Source organism: Prinia subflava, chromosome 4 (genome assembly GCF_021018805.1).
Source record: "Prinia subflava isolate CZ2003 ecotype Zambia chromosome 4, Cam_Psub_1.2, whole genome shotgun sequence".
NCBI classification, from domain to species: Eukaryota; Metazoa; Chordata; class Aves; order Passeriformes; family Cisticolidae; genus Prinia; species Prinia subflava.
This window is the reverse complement of record NC_086250.1, coordinates 43839813-43861462: the sequence shown is the minus strand read 5'-3', so window position 1 is coordinate 43861462 and position 21650 is coordinate 43839813. Positions and strand designations below refer to the sequence as shown.

The window sequence follows — 21650 nt, the reverse complement described above, 5'->3', positions numbered from 1 at the left end:
AAAAGTATTTAGGGCCTGATCTAGGGACTACTGGAGTCATCAGAAACTGGTTAGAGCAGATTTCCTATATCAGAGAAAAGTAATTGCCCCAGAGTCATTTGAACAAACCTAAAAAACCTTATAGGGAAATGTAACCAGTGTTTCCATGCACGAGGGAAGCAGTGTGTACCAGGGTTTCCCCAAAGCAGGCAGAGAAGTCCTTGCTCAGATCAGGATTGGAAAATCAGAAATTTTTATTTACCAGATAATTATTCTATCTTATTAGTCATGTGTTTTTAAAATCTCTTTCTACAGCATTAAATACTGGTATTGAGTCAGCGCCGAGTCTTAAGACAAAAAGTGATATTTCATTTACAATAATGTCCTGTTCAGCCTGACTGACATTTTTTCATTTTCACCTTTCCTAGCATGTCATATACTTTGTGAAGTTTGTTATTTCATATGTAATTCCGGATGTATCACAAAAGACCAAGAGCAAGGTCAAACGAGAGAAGTACCTCACACAGAAACTATTACACGAGAATGATCTCAAAGGTGTGAAACAAAACATGGGCAAAATACCCGACAGAATCGTCAAAGGAGCAGACAGCACTTTCCGACCTAAAGAGGAATAACTACTTTTTCATATGGAATAACAGTACTTGGACAACTAATACCTGTCTAGATATTACCAATAGCTATCAAACTTTTTGGATTTACTAAACATTGTTTAATACAACCACTTCATTGCAGAGAAGAGTTATCATTTTTTAAACTGCTTTTTAAGACATATTAAAAAAAAAAAAAGATGGTGAAAATTATTATCTTCTTAAGAAGATGCAGATTAATTCCCAAACACCTAGGCTGCTTTCTACTTTTTTAGGCATCAGCTGTTAGATTACTAGTCTGACTTGAACAAAAGCTTAAGAACAAGAATGATTTTTTGTAAGAATATCATCACATCTAATGAAGGAGCTTTGATTGCTTGCTAATGCAAACTTTAGCTATAAAATGAAGAGGAAAAGCCAAAACATGAAGAAAAAAGAAAGAAAATCCAACTCCAAATCCCATTGTTAAGCCATTGGAACTACTGAGCGTGGTTGTTCGCTACTCTGAATTAGCTATGCATACTGAGACTTAAATGGATAACAAGATCTTTCAATTAATCATGGACTTGGATCACAAGAAGCAACAGCACTGTGAGCCCATCCTGTTCATCAATCTCTGTGTAAACAGGAGAATTGCCTTTGAAATCAATGCATACAAACTGACCTTACAGCACTCCAAGTGAGTAGAAAACTCAGGCATTTTATCTTTCCTCTGTCAATGTACTTTCATTAGTTCACTCGCCCATTCTGAGCTAAATGCTCATAGCCTTGAAGGTCTCCTACCTGTAAAAGCAATAAGTGTTAAAAGTCTTTTCACATACTAAATCAATATTTGTGGAGGGCTGTCTTTTGCATTTCTCTCACACCAGAATGTGCTCTTCCCTGAGGTTTTGACACAGGACAAACGTGCAGCTGAACATTTTGATACAACATTGGGTGATAAAGTGAATCCTGAAAAGACTATTAATCTATTGACACCGGAAATTGGAATAAACCCTTTAATAGGCCTTAACCATGCTGTGAAGCTTTAAATACTGCAGAAGGATGTCTGAGGTGTGGAGGCATGTGTTACAACCATCCTCAAATCAGGCTGCCGATCTGCTTGCTTATTTTGACTCCAGCTGCAAACTCGGAATCAGGGAATCACAGATTAGACATGTATGTGGAGGGTTATTTTGTGCCTGAAGCAGTGATATGGCAGATTATTAACTTGCTTTCTCTTTTAACAGTTTTAACGGACCAATTTATATAAATCATGAAAACCAAAACCTTTTTACAAAAGCAAAATGTGCCTGTACTCTGTAAACCAGGTGATTACTTTATGTTTGTAATTTTGTGCTCCTCTTAAATGCAGTACATTTGCAAAATTTTTGGTAGATTATTCATATAGCTTTTTATGTATGAAGTACATTTACAGAAACTAAATGGCACTTAGAAGATGTCTTTTATCCAGTCAATGATCAGAAGGAATTAAACCTATTAATTTTGCCTCAAAGTCTCCAAATACTGAGTGCCATGTAACTCAAGCCAGTCTTTTGAAACAAAAACTACAGAATCACAAGATCATCCAGACTGGAAAAGGCCTTTAAGATCATCAGGTCCAACCATTAACCTGACACTGCCAAGTCCACGACTAAACCATGTCCCTGAGTGCCACATCTACATGTCTTTTAAACACCACTCTCTGAGCCCGGCCATCCAGCCAGGCTGGGCGAGCAGTAGGTGTGCTCAGGCTGTGATCAGATCAGCACCCGTTTGGCCCCAGAGACTTGTGTCTGTCTAAGTGATGTAGCAGGTCACTATTTCCCCTTGGATTATGAGGGCTTCATTCTGCTCCCTTCCCCTGTATCCCAGCTCAGGGGGCTGGGTATCCAGAGATCAACTGGTCTTTCTACTAAAGACTGATGGGAAAAAAGGCATTGAGTACCTCAGCCTTTTCCTCATCCTTTATCTGTATGTTTTCCACCACATCCAATAAAGAACTGAGAACCTCCTTAGCCCTCCTTTTGTCACTAATATGTTTATAGAAACATTATTATTGTCTTTTGCAGCAGTATTCAGATTAAGTTCTAGTTGGGCTTTGGCCCTTCTGATTTTCTCCCTGCATAACCTCACAGCATTAATCTTTCTGAGTTATCTGCCCCTTCTTCTAAAGGTTATCAACTCTCCTTTTTCACCTGAGTTCCAGCCAAAGCTCTCTGTCAAGCTAGGCTGGTCTTCTCTTCTTTTGAATATTTCCAGGGATGGAGACTCCACAACCTCTCTGGGCCACTTGTGCCACTGCTCAGTCACCCTCACAGTGAAAAAGTGGTTCAGTTTGTGCCCACTGCCTCTGCTCCTGTCACTGCATAATGTACCAAACTTTTAGTTTAAACAAAGTTTTGTCCCAAAAACTGTTTCAAGGAATAATTTTAGTGAAGTACTCAGGATTTCCCTGCACAAAATGAGTTGGGTTAGAAAGGACAGTCAGCCCCTTTCATACTTGGAGGTTTTGATTTTCGAGTGGACTTTCAACTGGACCTTTCTCATTTGCATTTATGATGAGAGATACCGTTTTTATTCCCTCATCAGTGATCACAGCACCAGTGTGCCTTAAATACCTTTCCAGGAGTAGTGTTAGAAGGCTGGGGCAGGTAAGGAGGCATCCTGTGATAAAGGTGGGGGAAATGCAGCCTAAAATGGACCCTTTCATTTCAATTATTTGGTCTTAAGGAAGCTCTTTGACTGAGCTCTTTAAAGAGACTAGGAAACAAATGAATTGTCATGCTGTAAGCAGTGGCAGAGCTTAAGGCTGATTTTCAGGAGTGCCTAGACTTTTGCTCCGTGTTTGATACCTGGGGACTCTCCAAGTTGTTTCTTCCTACATCAGCTGGTGTCATTTCCTAAAGGGGGACTTAGCCCTCAGTGTCATAAAGAGTTTATATTCCTGCCTTTAAAGAACAATTAAAAAACCTGCTACATCAGCAAAGCCTATGTGCCTATGGCTTGGGCTCCTCCCATAATAAAATCCTAATCAGCCCTGAGTGTGTTTCTGTGTAACCTTTTTTGTTCAGATGACAAATGTGCTTTTGAAACCAGTCTTCCACTTGTCTCCATTTTCTGGGAGACCTCACAGACGAGTCTGGGCACACAGGGACTGAGTTCCTTCTGGTTCAAACTGACCCAGAAGGCAGCTTTAGATATGCACTTAGTGGTCCCTGGCAGGCACTTAGTCTGCAGAGCTGAAACCAAAGCGGGGCTGAAGAGGGTGGTGAGCTCTGCATGGGCACCACCTAGCCAACATTAACATTTTGCTCTGGTAGTTTGCTTCTGAAAGGCCATGCTCCCTGCTAGTGTAGCTGTAATGTTTCATTTCAGAAGACATTGCATCAGGAATTCAGTTCCGTTTGCCATGTGCTCAGTGTTATTCACTGAGAGTAGAGTTCTGAATCAGAGAAACAAGAGGGAAACCAACACAGTGCCTAATAATTGCATTTTAATTGTTTGATTTAAGCTGTGCAGTTTCTGAAGCCTCTACCTCCAGCTGCTGAAATGTGCTCTGCTTGCACACAGGAAGCTCTGCAGAGGCATTAGAATAAAATGCTGGGGGCCAGTTGCCAACATGAGTATTTGTAATTTTTTTTTTAGGCTTGGTCACTTTAATTAAATGTCTGCTTGAAGGGAAAATCGGCATTTGTTTTAAACTCTGAATCAGTTTTACCTTTTTTTCTACACTTGATATGTAGGCCAGACTCCTATTTTGCACAGATCTGTTGAAGTTAGGGTGAATTTGGACCAGTGACCATTTCATTGCCTTAACCATAAAGCACCATAAATTACAGACTGTCACCACTGTTTTAGACTCTGTATGTCAATAAAATTCAGAATGTAAGAGTGTATTTTTTGTATTTTTTTCTAAGAATGTTTGCAATTAGTTTCTTATTATAAAAATTCTTTATATTTATTGTCATTAAATAAAGTATATTTTAAAATATCAATACATCTGATGTTGATTAGTGTTGTCTGTTTTTCCTTAAATGATACTGCTGCTGCCAAATGCTACGCTTAAATTATTACAGTGTCATCCCTGTCTTATTTCCATATTCATCCTCTTTTCCAATCTTATTCCATTAAACTGTTACTAGTGCTAAAATGCATGTCCTGTGTTTTTCTGCCTCCCCTAGATGGAAGTCATTCCTTTCAACACCATGTCGATGACAAGGACCATTATGGTCTCATACAAGTAAACAGTTTAGATCTTTATAACCCATCACTCCTGTCATGATAAACGCTGTGTTGTGTTTCAGTCATCATTTATTTCTTCATCTGAATCGAGTCTGGGATGCTCCCACCTCCAGGCAGTCCACTTTGTCTCTCCCTGCCATCAGTTCTCTTCTGCTTCTGCTCTGGGTCTTGCTCTCGGCTTCAGGGAAATCCTTTCCTAAGACCTAGAGAACAGAAAGGTTAGAGGGTAATTTTAAATGGAGACCTTCTTTGCACTGCGGTGTGTTGGTTTCATTTCACGTAGACATTCTCAAGATCTGCTTTCAGCAGCTTTATGGCAGTTGTAGAAGCAGAAGTACTACCACTTCTGACTTGTTTCTGCAGGCTAAGGGCTATGTGTCTCACAGATGCCCATTTTGCCCTGCCACTCTTGCTTCAATTTGTCATTTTCAGAGCAAGAACAGAAGAAACTTTACAATAAAGCATAAAAAGAATTACTTTCCTACAAGCAGAAAGATATAGTATCATCATAACCCAAATCCATACAAGGATTGTGCAGTTCTAAATTGACTTGTACATTTAAGACTGTTCAAACAACAGGCTTTAGTTATTTTTCTACTTAATATACAAATAGATAAAGCATAGCATTTTATTTCTGGTGATGCTAGAATGTAATTCTTTCTTGTCACAGAGCAGATAAAGTCCCTTATTTTTGACAGTCAGCACATACCAGATGAAAGCACACGGTGTTCTGTCCCACCCGGGACACCCAACCCTGTTAGTGTGCTCTGCCTGCACATCACCAGAGATGTCAGCAAAGGTATGAGCAATTCACACCAAGTGGAGATTTTTCTCTGGTATGCTTACCTGTCATTTCCAGTCTGTTACATAAGCCTGCTTTTCCAATACAGGGGAGTAAGTGATGGTGGCTGCAAGTTTGGGGTTTTTTATTTGTGTTTTTGTGGACCTCAAGCATGGATCAGTAGCAGGTATGCAAAACACTGAAAAGATATGGATGTAGTTAGTCATCAGTAACCTCAACACAGCTTGGAGAAATATTTTCCTAGTAAGAAAATGTGTTTTAGAAGCCTGATAATAGTAAAAAATTATTTTTAGGGAAGTTGATGAAAGTGGGTTTTATTTACAAGCTGGAAGTTCCTCAAAACAAGAGTCTCTTAAAATTGCTTTCTACAATTTCTGCTGCGTTCTCTGATACATCCTGTAAAAACAATGCTAGTTGCTGAGATTGAAGTTGCAGTTAATCAGTCAGGAATTATATCAATTGTTTCAAGATATACTATTTTCTAAAAATATGTAGGCTATGCTAATATCCTAAATGCTGAAGAAAGAAAAAAAAAAAGGTATATAACAGAGACCAAGGAGAAAATCCCACTGCATTCCACAGTGCAGCGTGCACGGGCCAGGACATCAAAAAGCCACCTCTAGCATGTGAAGAGAGAGCTGGGGGGAGGACAAGGTGGGAGGAGAAACTCATATCTTAAATTGTGCAACACGAGAAATTACAGTCAACTGATAGCATTAATGTAACGTCAGGGTGGGGATGTTAGGTATTTCTATAGTATCCATGTCAGTCTCTCATATACTCAGCTTTCTGAGAAATTGTGATGCCCACAAGGGCCTAAATAAGCTGTGCTGGGAGCCCCAGCCACCTGCAGCTATCGCCGTACTCCCGTTCTCTGGCATCCCGCGTGGTCTCGTGTTACAGCCATGCCGTGCTCATTCATGCAGCCATGCTCCAAACCGGTCTGGCTGCCCAGGGTGAGCAGTAACTCGTGAGCCTCTCCACATGGGCACGGCAGGACCTTCACTTGCTGGAGCCAGGCAAGCCCATGGAAATTGTGACAACACCCCCAGCCTGGCATTCAGCCCTGAACATCCATCCCCTCCACTGGGGACTGGGGGTGCTTGGGGTTTGTTGTGTTCTTGGGTTTTACAGAGTTCAGAGTACCCAGGCTGCCAGGGGTTAAGATGACTTGTCCCATGCAAATATTTTGGCAGCCATGCCAGCATAAGGAGGCAGGGGCTCTGTCTTCTCCCTGCCACCCTGGGGCTGCCTCCTGCCACCGGTGTTCATGCAGCTGCCCACTGGGCAGGGGAGTGTGGCTGCAGGGATGGATGTGCTGGCACGGGTGGCCCTGCTGGCACGGGTGGCCCTGCTGGCATGCATGGCTGTGGCCACACAGGCAGCCTGACAGAGGGGAGTAGAGATGTGATGGTGGGAGAGGTAGCCCAGGTTCGGGGAAGCCTCTGGCCCAAAAAATCTGCCAAAACACAGCCAAATGGGCTCCTCATCCCATAGTTACTTTAATGAGTTTTAAAAAGAGGGACTTGCCTGCCTGCCTAAGCTGGTTACACAGATGAATGGGCAGGGTTGTGCCTTTAAGAATCCCCTGCACAACTAGAAACAAGCAAGTCTGGTCTTGGCACCTGCTCTGTGTCCTCTGAATATCCCTATTCAGGTGTAACTATTGTGTTTTGAGCTCAGGCTTCACCTGCAGCCAAGTGAATTTTCCAAGTTCAGACATGCCGTCTGTGCGCTCATATCTTTAACTATATAGAAGATCATATAGATGGCTAAAAACTCACAGGATCCAGCCCTTTGTCGTTGTTCTAAATGGGGTTTTGCAAAAAATATGGCATTGTTCAATCAGAAATTGCCAAAATGTCACCTGGACTCTGAAAGCCCCAGGACAATGAGGGAGCTTTGTGACAGCAACCTGCAGGAGCCAGCCGTGCAGCCTGGGACAGACATGACACCCAGCAGGGGTATTTGCAGGAGGTCTTGGCCAGAGGCAGAGGTCACAGGGTGAGGGCAGCAGCAGCCCCATGCCCAGCCATGCAGCCCCCGGGTTACAGCTGACAGCTGTGCCAAAGCAAGGACTGAAAAGTTCTTGCCATATCTGCTGTTCATTACTAACTACTTACTTAGACCCGGGAAAGGCAAAAACTGATCTGCCTCTCCTGGAGTACTGTACCTCCAGATTAATGATAGGTTATAGACCTGTTACTGCTCACAGCAGCTTTCTTTTTAAAAGATGCTAAAGAATTTCTTTTTATCTCTTAAAAAGGTGCACATGAACATTATATCACTGGTTTTGCACATGACTACAAATAAAAGAAAAAGGCTGAATTTGTGCTTTTCATAACTTAAAGCTTTTACTGAGAAGTATAAAATTTTAAAGTTTTTAGATTTTTTTTTTAAAGTACCAAACTGATTTTCTTTCCTTGGCAGCCTGCTCCTGTATTTTTTCCCCTGTGATCTACAAGGGAGAAAAAATGTCACCATCCCCCAAGAGGAGCCATTAACAAATCCTTTCTTATCTTGCAGTTACAGTAATGACAACTTATTGACAGTGCAGCAGGACAAACAATGTCTTATTGAAAGTTCCAGGACTGGAGGATTTGGCCTGTCTTCAGTACTTGAGACCTAGTAATGAAAAGAGGTTTTACTGCTGAATCAGAGACAAGGTCTGCTCTAGCTCTCCAATGGCCTTCAGCAGTCCCAGGCACACAGAAGATGTGCATAGTTCACCGAGGTATCACCTGCACCACAAACTCAGTCAAGTACAGAGACCTTAGTACAAGAAGTATGCCCAAAGCAGCAAGCAGTTAAAGTATGATCTATGGAACATATGGGAACAGTGCTGGAACTTTTCCACAACACTGTACTTGACACATGGATCAGCCTGGAAATACAGGTCCATCCATTTCTTACAATCTGATTTAGTCTTGTCAGAGTCTATGACAAATTATTAGCTGATTTCTGTACCTCATCAAATTCTTTAGACCAGCTGCAGATATTTCTGATGAGCAAACATGAGTTGGTGATTTGGATTTCGGTTGTCAAGTCAGTGTATGATCTTATTAAAATTATTAATGTTCCTTTGTTCTTTAGACAGATTCACCTTCTTGTAGCCTGCTCTCAGTATCTTGTGGGTAGAAAGAGAGTTTTGCAACCCAGATATCAGAGCTAGGTCCATTGTATACATATGGCTTTGTACAAACAGAAAATCAGTCAATAACAGAAAATGTAACTGTGCCTCTCAAATTCATCCAAGCAAAGGGGAAACAAAAATGCAGAAAATCAGTTGTAGCACTGAAGCCTACAGTGTCAAGTAATCTAAACCACCCCTGTCAGAGCTCAATCACATCCTGTGTCCCTGAGCTTTTGTGCACAGTTTTCAACTATCACTTGTTTTTACTTGACATCCTGAAGGATCAGCTCAGGATGCAAAAATGGGAGAGACCTAACTAAAATCACACAAATACTGAGTATTATTCTAGCAGCTCATCACAGGGCCAGTGGACACAACGGCTGGTGCACAGAAAGAGTAGGGCACTGTGTCAGGGCACAGCAGGGACAACAGCAAGACCCACTTGGAGTACTTTGAAGTCTTGCAGACCCATGCCCTGGTGTCCTGGCTGGGGAGGTGGAAGAGGCAACTAGGAGCCTAACAGATCTCTACTACCTAAGAGTCATCATTCTCCCTCTCCATCGGCCTTCACTATGCACAGAATTTCTCAGGCCCTTTGTGAAGATGATTCAACTCATTAACCCAAGACAAAATTCCCCCATTTTTATCTATTCAATTTTATTCTGGATAAGTGAGTCAACCTGGCTCATTACAGATCCAAACACCACGAGAAGCAGAGTGAGAACTGGAGAAATGCACAGTCAAAAGCTGGGGGATCAAACCTGCCCTGTCAGGGCTTATGATGTGTTAGATGAACTGAGCCCGTGGAATGAACTGCAGCTCTCAAAGTTGCATTACCTCACAGAGTAGTTACGTGGTCTGCAAAAGCTTTTCTTATTTTTGTCTTTATTTCTGTGTTTATAAAGCCCATGCATCACATCTATGCAGCACATATATAATAGACTAAGACAGAATGTGAACATACATTCAGAAAGTGCTTGATTTATCAGTATTAAATTTAACAGATATTAGATGAAATACAACTTACACTGTTGAGTAAACAAAGGTTAATATTAAATCCTGTTTGTGTTAGAGCAGGAGTAAGTGATATGTGATGTCTTAACTTGTGAATATGCATCTTCAAAATGCATCAGCAAGACCAGAAGGAAAGTAGAACGGGACCAAATTCAAGCCCCCTGAGGAAGCCGAACATCTACCAAGGCTTGGCCAGGAGAGTGCCTGTGACAAAGGAAGGATTGCTCTCATGACTGTCTTCTCAAAAAGCCACTAAAAATGCTGGCAAACATCTGGCTCAGGAATACCACTTCCACTTTTCAGATATCCCTCTTCAATTAAAACTGAATTCTCAGGAAAATAAAAACTTACAAAATATTTAAATAGATATTTTTATAGAGAAAGAAATTAGAATAATGAGTCAGGACATTCCCTGTGGTTCTTCTCTCATATTTGTTACTGTAGGTCCTACATGGGTGCTAGCAGCTTTGTGCAAAATCTTCCTAGATTATTCCTGATTAAATATACAAGAGATGATCTGTAGGTTCAGTCAAGCCCAAAGAGACTATATTCAGCATGGTGGCCAAGAGAGTCTCCAAATTCCCTCTTCTTAACCCAGGAATAAGAATAAGCGTGCCCAAACCTCAGTTCTTGACAGGAAAGGTTTTCCTTCCCTCCAGCTTCAGAAGTGCCTGATTTGTACATATGCTCTGATAAATATTCTCTTACTTACTGGCTTTTGCAAAAATTAGAAACACCCAATTTGCCCACTTAGATATCCCATAATGAGTCACATTTGTGCAAAAAATTCCCAAACCTTTTCTTTCTCTTGTTGCTTTTGGTTTTCACTTGGTCTTCAAAAGAAAGGGCTGACTATACTTGTACTTTGTAGCTTATGGTCACAACGGTGTCAGGGCAGTTCTTCTCTGCCTCACTCTGGTGCAGTGTCAGCAGCAGAAAGCTCACAAGAACCCAGCAACCACCACATCTAAATCCAACATCTGGCTCCAGCCAGCCTCAGACATAAGCCTGAACACCACTCTACCTTATCATCCTTTTTTTGCTTTATCTTTCCAGTGTGACTGGAGTTTCATCTCTTTAAATAAACACATTCCCTGTCTTTAAATGCCAACAGTCTCATCTGGCCTACTTATAATTAAACCATTATTAGAGTAACTTAATTTCATTTCACAAATAGCTTATAGACTACAAAAAAATCCCACAAATTAATGTGTGGCTCTTTGCATTGATTTCATTTATTCCTGTTGTCTGGCCTTAAATAGGACTGTGACTTGAAAAGTCAGAGTATATTGTAGATAAAATTTTTGATTGCCCAACACTGGAAGGGTCAGAAAATTGTAAACACATAGGCTGAAAAAGATATTTACTACTTTACTTCAAGAACCTCCATTATTCAGTTCATAGGCCCCTTAAGTTCATGTTATCTAATGGATTATCCTCAATCATACTGGCAATACATAAATGGAAATGTTACATTTAGTCAGAATTTGTAAAATTCTTACAGATAAGTCTAACTGATCTTTTTAACAATTTTCATTGCAGGAACATGAGGTGCAACGCAGCCATTCTTGATGCAGAAAGTTTTCCAAATAAGACATTCCATGCTTGGTATAGCCAAATATGATTAATCCCTCCTGTTCCTTTTTCTCCAAGAAAACCACTGGAGGAGTGGTTTGCACTCTATATTTTCAAAGTATCTTCTCAGTCAAGTGCATTTCAGTGAAGGATGGGTTTCTCCCAAAGCCTCTGGAAATGTACTTTGCAGAAAGATCAGAAGAGCCACCTTTTTCCTCTTTTAATTAGACTGACACAAAAGAACCTGGGCTACGGTACCTTAATGGTCAAGAAGGTGCGTCCCCATTCAGTCACGGTGAAAAAGGACATTGGTGAGGATTTTTATTCTCAAATATAAACTGCAGAGAAGATAATCCAAATTATTAACTGGCTTCAGACATACTAAAGAAACAAATGAAATATCACATACATTAATTTCTACATGATCATAAGTAAAGAAATACCAGAAAGGACACCAGTAATCTGGTGAACAGTCCCACATCTTGCCCTTCTTTAGAAAATCCCACCTCTAAAACAACACACAAATGCATAGTCCAAGATTTTTTTTTTCTTTTTATTGTAAAACTTATATAACCAAGTGCCTTAAAGTAATGGCTAGGAAGACAAACTTTACTTGTAGGTTGATACTGATCTCCCGAAGAAGCAAGGGGCAGGGCTGGGGTCAGAGCATTCCTCCAGCTTGGCTGATGGCACTACCGCTTAAAAGCACAGTAAGGAAAATGCGCTGGGAGGGCAGAGGGAGAGGCGAGCCAGAGGGCCAAGTTTCACCTAAATCAGCATGATAATCACATTTCTTTACAGAACATTGTCCTTAAGAAAGGTTGTTCTGAGCCTGCTCCTTAATAAAGGGGATAATAGCTCATGAGAACAACAATCACAGGAGTGATTTTTCTAGTCAGCTTTTGTTCTTGTACTTGGCCAGTTTATGTGCAGCCTAAGGGTATAAATAGAGCGACTATAGAGGGGATTAACAGGCTTTCTTTCTAGCAGGGCTCATGTGCCAAAGCGATGACTCTATTAGCATTGTTTCCCCTCAAAGGTTTGCTTCACTCAGAAACCAGCACAAAGGCACCAAACTTCTTCTGAGGCCCCATTTTTTCCCCTGAAGAGGAGGGAGGCCTCACTTGTGGATCTAAATACTTTTGTGTATTTCCTCCTGTCTGGGGTAACCCAACCAGATTTTCCACCTCCCCTTCACAGGCCAAAGTCAGAGACAAGGTTTCTGTGGGCATTTTACACCCCACACGTGACAGCTCCACGTCAGCAGTCACTTCTCCACTACAGCATTTTAACACATTTATTTGATGAACCGGTTGTTAGTGGTGCTGTGGCCTTTCACTCTTATGTGTACTGGCAGCCCAACAGAATGCTACAGAGCACGGGGATAAAGGGATTTAAAAGGTAAGCCTCACCTCCCAAGTTCTAGGGCTCTGGACAGTAGTCACCTATAGCTGAGCAAGCCACCTCAGGATCCCTTTGTAATTAACAGAGAAAAGCTGGCACTTTTCAAGTGTCATCTTTCTGATCCATTTTGATTAACGCTGGGATGTGGTAAATTATCTGGAAGTAAACAAGAGCTGGCTGAGTCGTGTGCAGCTGACTAGACAGGGTTGTATTTCTGCTCCTGTGCTCTATCTCCCATTGACAACTTTTACTCTGCTCCCAGCTACTCAGTTAACACCCATCTTCTCAGTTTGGGAGGTTTTTCATTGTTTGTTTTAAATACAATCTCATTTTTGCAAGGCTTTTTAAAAATTAATATTCCCTTTTTAGGGATAGATCTCACACAAACATAATCATCGTGGAGAACTCGGAGAGACACAGCAGAGAGTGTAATCACTTCCCAAGGAGTGAACAGCACTCCATAGGATTCACTAGAATATCTGCACATGTGATTAAATTAAATATGATCACAAGTTTAGACACTTCTTTGGACCAGCTCTAGGTTCCAGCGTGTCAAAGGATGAAGCCTCACAAGTCTGTGGCTGACACCATTCCTACAGAGGCATCTTTGAGCAATTTTAAAAGCTAATCAGTCTGATTATGACCATCCATGTGGTGGGCCATGATCAGCTGCATGAGCCTGTCAATTTAAGCAACCAGAAACAACAGTCTGCATGACAGGATAATCATTCATCCTGGGTGCCTCATGCACCGCCAGGATGAAGGCTGAGAGCCATCTAAACAGCTAAGCGTGAATTGCTACACCGTAATCCAAAGTCAGTGCTATCTTTTATTAATCATTTATAGAGCTGTGTATTATTAATATATGCAGAAGCAGCTGTCTCTCTCTCTCTCTGGTGGAATTTGCTTTTGTGAGTGATTTGGGGGAGACCAAGGAGATGAAGAACCAGAAGCCCAGCAGAGCTTTCCCAAAAGAGCAGGAGAGCTGCAGAAGTAGGTCACAAAACCTCTCAGTAGGTAGACCGGTCCTTCCCTTATTAGGCTATTTTTAAGCACACAGGACCAGCTCCTTAGCTAGTATAAAGGAGTTTGGTACCACTGATTCCACGTCAGCCAGGCATATTGACACCCTCTGAAAATTAGGCCCATGATTATTTAAATAGAAAGAAATACCATGCAACATACCACAATTACAAGCCCAAAAGATAGACTGAGTGTGCAGCAACACTGAGCAGGATAAGCAATGCACTGCAGTAAGAGTAACACTTTAATGTTCCTCAAGGCACGGGGCCCAAGTGCTTTTAATGCTTCATGATGAATACGTTATAGAGGCGAAGCTGTCTCTATGTATTTATGAAGCAGATATTGCCTTCCTATTCACTGGTCCATGTTTTTTCTTATCAACACATTAGAGCTGCCCTCTAGGACTTCTTCGCTCGAGGACTGAACCGTTATGAAAGATTAAAAAGCACTCTTGGTTTTACAGAAATCCTCTTGCTTTTACAGAAATCAGCTCCTCCTGTTTAAATATCTAATTAATTTCATAGCAAGCATTTCCCAGCATTTTTTCTTTTCAGTCTATTTATTGGCCTGCTCTCTTCAGCACCTTACAATACAGCAAGACCAGCTTGCTTTGTCTACTAACATTTGTACGGTTCCATGAAAAAGCAATTTCAAGGAATGAAGTATCTATCTCTTAGTAACCTTTATAATTAAGTAAAAAAGAATTTTTGTTTTGTTTTGTTACAGGAGCTGAATAGGAAATATTTTCCCTCCCCAGATAGTTTCTATGAGTCCAAACATATATTTTGCAACCAAAGGAAAATGCAAGACTTTGGGAAGGTTTCCACAAACATATTTAAAATTCTGGAAAAGGCTAGAGTAAATCTTTTCCACCAGAGGTTTGGGGAAAGCAGACTGAGGTTCTATGCCAATGTCTAATTACCTAAAATGACAGTACAAAATTATTTCATTAGAAGTAACTCAGTGAGTCCTTCCCAGTTCATTCTTATCCCAGCTACCATCCAGCATCTGGGCACACTCCTGCCAAGTTTGAAAGCAGGGAAGCTTGACTTCAGTCAAAGATTCCAGAATCCCAGGAAGGGACCTGGGACACTCTCCCATGGTGAAAGGAAGAAGAGAAATGTTCCCCCTGCTCTCTTCTTTCCCCTTCTCTTCCTCCTAGCTTGGACCAGAAACACCTCACTTGAGCCAGGAGCCTTTCTGTAAGGATTTGTGTGTGTTCATAAGAAAAAGAATATTTTTTCTTAACAGCTTCAATTTAGAATAATTGGTTTAAGAGACAAAAACAAACAAACAAACAAACAAAACACCCTCCTGAGAAAGTGTGTCAATGAGAAGAAAAACCCCATATTAATCTATAGATTAACCTATAGATCTCACAGTGTGAAAATTAACATAATTCTATAAAGCCCTAAGACTGAAATATTGCTAAGACACATCTAGTCCACAACATACAGCAGTTAACAGCTGAGAACTAACTTTTCCTAGTTTTGTCATGCAATTTGATGGAAATTAAAAAAACCTCGTTTTTATGTCCTGTCCACTTAGTGCCACTGATATGTGTTTTGAGACCATTTGCAATCCAAGAGCTGCCCCTGGCTAGGACGAAAATTTTAGTTGATAAGAGGTCAATTTTATGATTGTTTCCATTTCACTTTTAGGCTGGTCTGTATCTGTCAAGGAGTGTGTTTTATTCTTGCTGGGAGGTTTGATGAAAACCTGAGCAGTGCCTTGTATGTGTAGTATAACTTGTAGAAGGGTGGTAAAGTTCCATCACTTTTCAATTGGTTGGTAAAAAAAGCTACATAGATGCTAGCTGGATTTTAAGATTCACAATTGTCAACTTAAGTGTTAGAGGAATTTTCAGTTAAGACATCTGAGTGTTTTTGGATCTGGATCTTAGGAATGTAACAAATTATCTGAACAAATTTTCAGGATTTTAAACTAGGAAAAAGCACAATTCACAAAGAATCTTGCCATTTGAAAAAAAAACAAAAAACAAACTACTTGGTTATTTACACCATTTACAAATGTATGCAACATTTTCTGACCTATAACTTACACTGGTGAATAATAATTTAGCTTACAAATAAAATGAGGTGTACAGATACTGCATTAAATTAAGTACTGGTTTGCATTGCTTTGTAAAGGTTGGATTTATATTAAAATCCATTTTCTTCATTGTAAAACCAGTCCCCAAACCAGAATCCAAATTAAGTTTTGGGATATCTTTTCCCACAGATAAAAAATAAGGCACTGTCCTTCGGTCTGACCCTGCCTATCAGGAAGTGTTTTGGGGGTCCGATTGTGGAAGAATCCTCTGCAGCATGTGATTTACAACTGGCACGTAACACAGAACAGGTGTAACACACGTGTCTCTCTCTAATGGATAAGAAGATTTTAAAAGTCCTCGCTCTAAGCTGCATGACTCACCCAGAGACAGGCCTCACTGCTTTCTGTTTTCCAAACCCAAAAAACTAGGAGCTGAGAAGAAACTTGGTTGCTCTTTCACACCTTAGTGATCTGTTTCTTCAGGAATATCTCTCTAGGACTAGGTAATGGTAATTTAATGGGCTATTTCCTCCAATATCCACCTTTTACTGGCTAAATGCAATGCAGTTCACCTGTCTGATGAATTAGAAGAGCAATCCCTCCTCGTGTAAAGTAAAGCTCATAAGTCACAGACCGCTCTGCTCTTCACCTGAAAGTGCAGTGTGGAGTTTCACTACAATTTCAAAAGACAGGGTGAACAAGAGCAAGACAGCAACTGAATTTTTTTTTCTGTACTCATTTATCGATTGCACTTCTGATTTTAGGTGTTTCCTTTTTAGTGAATTTGGTTGCTCCTTAGCTAAAGCAAAAGGCAGCTTTAGCAAGGTTCAGAAATGTCTCTACATCAGAGGAAAACGTGCTGTCATCCATCAGTGTGCTCCCAAGGGATGCAGAGGGAAGGACAGTGGGGCAGCAGCTGCAGCAGTGGCTGTGGGGCTGTGTGAGAAAACCCTCCCCACCACACCATCCACACCCATCAGCTGACCAGGCTCAGAGTGGCCTGCACAAGTATTCACAGAGGCAAAAAGTAAGTTATTTAAGCATCTTATTTTTGTCCTCTGGAATAGACACCAATATGATGTGATCTAATAAAAAGTCCATTTCTAAAATGCACCCTAGTTTGAAAATGGGCTGCAAAATAATTATGTTAGTGAAGGTTTTAAAGATAAACAGGCACTAACAACGGTCTTTCAGCTGAGTACTAAACTATATGGAATGGAATAAAGATCAGGGCACTTCTCAACTGAGGCAGCACAAGTTACAATAAAAATTTCAATATGCTGTCATGCTACATGAGTTTTATTAAATTATTTTTCCTATATTTGAACTTAACAGCTGTTCCCTCTTTCTTTAAACAGGACATTCTACATGCAAAATCATTAAAAGCCTATTAACATGAAAACCCAACCAACTTTGAATGTTAGTAAAATACAGATTGTTACACTTGTCTTCCTTCTACTATCAGAAGAAGGAAGACGAAATGACCAGACTCATTTCTAGAGTTTGGCTGGTATTGCAGGAATGGTTAATAACTATCCCTCCTCACTTGCAGCAATGCAGGGCAGTTTTCTAAATCCATTATAAAAATAATTTGCCAGATACCTTTATAACTTTACCTTTGTATCTGTAATCTGAGGAGTGGCTTAGGAACCTCTCAAATTGGGAAAATCTCACAAGAAACAAAGATGGTTATGCCATATTTCCTATCATTTTCCTACTTAAGGTCCTTGAGAAAATCTTGCTCAGCCTAAAAGCAAGTGACTTTTATTCTAGAAAAGAACAAATATACAAGACATCAGCTCAACAGATGTGAGATAGAGGCTGGGATGGAATAACTTGCATGTTCTTAACTACATACACGAACACTAAATTTCAAAGCTCACCTGAAAAAATATTGCATTTGTTGCATAACACTATTATTTTTAGAGTTCACTTCGCAAATGATTTTCACATGCATTAAAAAAAAAAAAAGGCAAAACAAAAGGCAATGTGATATTTGAGGCAGAATTAAGCATTCATTCCTACACCTAGTCATCAGAAAGCTCATCCTATGTGCTTTAGGATACACAAACCTGTTTTTCTGCTTGGGTGTTAGAAAGTCTATTACTTTACATGTCCTTTTACTCTACTATTTTTTACCCACATATATATACTCAATTTCACATAAGCATCCTAAATCCACTCAACTGCCCCCATAAACTCAGATCTGTATGACAACCTAAATTCCTTAGATAAACTCCCCTAAGTAAGGTTACCATGTACAAAGGCCTCTGAGAGCATGAAGAGGGGCACTCACAGAGGGCTATGGGATAAAGCCTCCCAGCTTTTATGGCATTACAGCAGCTATCTCTCCTCAAATCCTAATGACTGTACAAACTATTACAAGTGAAAAGATGTTAACTGGGTTGGGAAAAATGAGAAATAAAAGAGAAATATAATAATATAATATAGCAAAGGGAATTTAAAAAATGAAAGAAAGGAGAAGTGTCTGGGGAATGCATCCCATCCAGATCTGGCTGCTTCACTTTGAACTTGGGGCTGCCCCAGTTTTTGAGGGGAGCTCACCTGCAGCCTCAGCCATCTCTGGAGTCAAGCTGAAGCAGCTGGGGGACTCGTTGCAGCCAGGCTTTTTGATATCAAAAGTAAAGACTCTCTGCAGGAGGAAAAGAGGGAGTCCCTTACACACCTACAATCTGTTCCTTTTGGAAGGAGGTTGTTGATAGTGTATTTGAAGTGATAAGCACCATCAAGCTTTGTGTCTAGGGCTCTATGCTGCATATTTAAGCTAGAAATAGTTTTTAAAAGCTAATCAGAGAAGGCTGTATAACATCAGCTAGGAAGAGCAGAGGGTGGCCTGATAACTTTTTCTTCCCATGAACACTGACAAATTTAAATTTGCTCTGAAAACAAAATGATCCTCCCAAACACAGGAGATTCAAGAATAAAATTCTCATTAACACAAGCATGATCAATGTAAATCTCTTCCTATTAAGTGAAGAATAAATTGGAATGCAAAGACTCTCTAAGGAAAGAAGAGAAGTTAGCAAGAAAAGCCCCAGAGACTCAGATCTCTCACCAGGCTTGGGAGTAGCGATCCATTGTTATCTCTGGGGCTTGGTCCCTGCCATGTCCCAGGAACTGCCTTCATCCTTCCCATTTCCCAAATGACAGCCAAGTCTGTAAGTGTTTGCTGGGCAGTAAGGAACCCACCAGAGTACCCAGCCAAGGCACAAAAGATGCATTTATACCATTTCTGGGGCTTGCTGGGTTACAAACCCAGGTGTGCTGTGAGTGAAACACATGGTAAAAAGCAAGGGCATGACAGTCTCCATCCACACTGCTGCTGAAGCCCTGCAGCAAAAAAAGAAATACTCATCAAATAAAGTACACCAACATGAAATTGAATTTACTGAGGAAGTATAGCACTATCAGCAGCTGCTTAGGGAACTTGTTTGGTGAGTTGTCAGACACTGTGATGATGGTTGTTGCCTGTGAAATACAGAGGCACGAGCTGGCACGTTTTTAGGACTTGGGCTTGTGGTATTTCGTTATCACCCATGAGTTACTAAACACCAACTGAACCATGGTAACTGATTGCTTGTTTCTGCTGCCCATCTACTGCAAATGCATGAGAAACTGTGTTTGCTCTGACTCAGTTTCATCCCTCTGCGAATACTGCTGTCCACACTGACCACAGGCTGTGTTCACAAGCTGGGCTGGCTCTCTGGGCTCAGATGATGCAGGATAATGTCTGGACTCAGGCAGCTAACTCCCCAGTGTGGCTAAAGCCTTAGCCACCTCAGCCTTGCCTTTTCCTGGGAAGCATGCTCACTGCCAGACTTTGTGTATCCCCTTTCCCACCCATGGAGCATTCCCTAGGCTGCGCAGCTGCACCCAGCTTTACCAGCACCTCTTATAGCCCAGAAAAGTCTTGTTACAAATCATAATATCTTCAAATACTATTTATTGCCTAGTTCCATGGGTGTTTGTGCATTATGTGGAAAGGTATCTCCCTTTCCTTTGACTTGGAATATTCTCAGATTTTCTGTGACTCCCCCTATTTTCTCTTGGGTGGGAAACAGGGACAACAGCTGCTCCTCCCTATATGAATGATTTTTAGCCTTAATACCCCAAAAGGCACAGGGCAGGGAGCCCAACTGCACATCCAGCTGGCAGGGAGCAGCAGGTAGCAACAGATGAGTTCAATTCCATGGCTGTGGACCTCTAAAGGCCTTTTAGTGGGTCACAAGGGTATATGGATGAGTCCTTTCAGATTTCTTTTTATTTTGCCTCCTTTTTATTTGTCTCATTTCTAAGAGAAACAACTCCAGCCTTATTAATCTCAGTTCATAGGAGAGTTTTCCTGTGCTCCAATTATGTTTGTCACCGTTCCCTGAACCCCTTTCACTTCTTTTGTTATTACCTTGAACAAAGATGGATAGAACAGCAGAAGTAGAAGCAGTTCTCCAGACACACAACTTGCGAACTACAGAAAAACAGGTCAAGGCTGAACTGAACTTTGGATCAGCTCTAGCAAGGTCAGTGGAGTTCCCTTAGGAATGAGTGTACTCCAGTTGTTTCTTGTCAGATTCACATTCCTTAGTACTGCTTAGGCTGTGAAAAGTGACTGTGGCTGACACCAACCTGTCCATGGCACATGCATTTGCAGTCACGTTCAAGGTATTTTAGCTGGAAATGTGGATACTCAAAAGCCTTTCTGAGCATTTTAGCAAAACCACACTTAAGCTTGTCTGTACAGCATTGCAACACATGGCCAGAGAAATGATCTGGCCATCTGAAACTCCTGTTCAGATTACTGTCAAAATGAAGGGATAAGAAATCTACTGCCAATTAAGGCCCTCTCTTTTGTTCCCTTGGCTTGTGTCATCCAGTGCTAACAGGTTTTAGATCTTCTCATTATCCATAGACAGACTTTTCCTTGCCTTTTTTTTTTTTACTAAATCCTTCATTTTGATGCACCAATCAATACCATAAATTAATAATATACCACTCAGGATATGCTGCTTTTCACTTCCATTTCAAATTACCTTGTTTTGGTGTTATGCTCAAGAATAAATAGGAGACCTTGATTTTCTATAACATTTATTATTTTTGCATCTTCCTCTCAATATTGACTCTATTCATACATTTACTTTTTTAATTCGCCTTCTGAATCAAGCAGCTGTGGTCCTTCCATCTCTCTATACAGAAATATTTCCCGGCTTTTAGACTACGCTTGTTGGTATGGCAAGACTCTGTTTTGTCCAATTACTCTGTAACATAAAGGAAACTTGATGCAATACAGCTAACTGCCCATTAAGTGTTATAATGAGTTATCTCTGTGTACATTCTTAGGCTTTAGTGACTTTCAATCAGGCAAAAAATTTAGACCAGTATCTTGATTGGTGCCATTTTTCCTATCACCCTATAGCCCTTGCAGCACTTCATCTAATCTGTGGCAGCAGACAGTATTCTTCCAGACCTTCTCAGCTCCTAAGGCCTTGTTCATCCAACAGTTTATGGGAATGCAGAAAAAATAAGATAGAAGCACAATCAGAAGAAGAGAACTGAGCCACATAGCAGAACAGTGATGGAATAACCATCAATGCTCAACCTCACAGCAACAGCTTCATGGCCCAGACCAGCAGGATCTTCCCTCAGGCAGATGTTTTTGAGTTGGCAGTGACTATAATTGCTTTCTGTTTTAAGGATGCACAGTGCAATATGGTAATTTCTATTCTGTAGAGTCAGTGTTCAAAGAGAAGAAACCAGCAAATGCCAAAAGAGATTTCTAGTGATGTGTATGTTAGTACTGAGCTCAGGAAGGTTTCCCCAA

At 40.8% G+C, this 21650-nt stretch overlaps 1 protein-coding gene and 1 long non-coding RNA gene across 3 annotated transcripts in view; one reads left to right on the top strand and one right to left on the bottom strand.

The window, feature by feature from the left end:
- The window catches only part of ANO6 (anoctamin 6), a 71546-nt gene extending 66982 nt beyond the window's left edge, over window positions 1-4564 (top strand). For both annotated transcript variants that reach the window (XM_063396592.1, XM_063396593.1), the window contains one exon: window positions 408-4564. In XM_063396592.1, coding sequence (XP_063252662.1) covers window positions 408-614 — 207 coding nt within the window. In that variant the 3' untranslated portion in view covers window positions 615-4564. The remainder of the gene's footprint in view (window positions 1-407) is intronic.
- On the bottom strand, window positions 4203-12747 carry LOC134550184 (uncharacterized). Its single transcript, XR_010080267.1, has 4 exons — window positions 11949-12747; window positions 11594-11673; window positions 5658-5791; window positions 4203-5014 (listed from the first exon to the last, which is right to left on the bottom strand). It is a non-coding gene; the product is annotated as an uncharacterized LOC134550184 (long non-coding RNA).
- Window positions 12748-21650: the final 8903 nt, after the last annotated feature.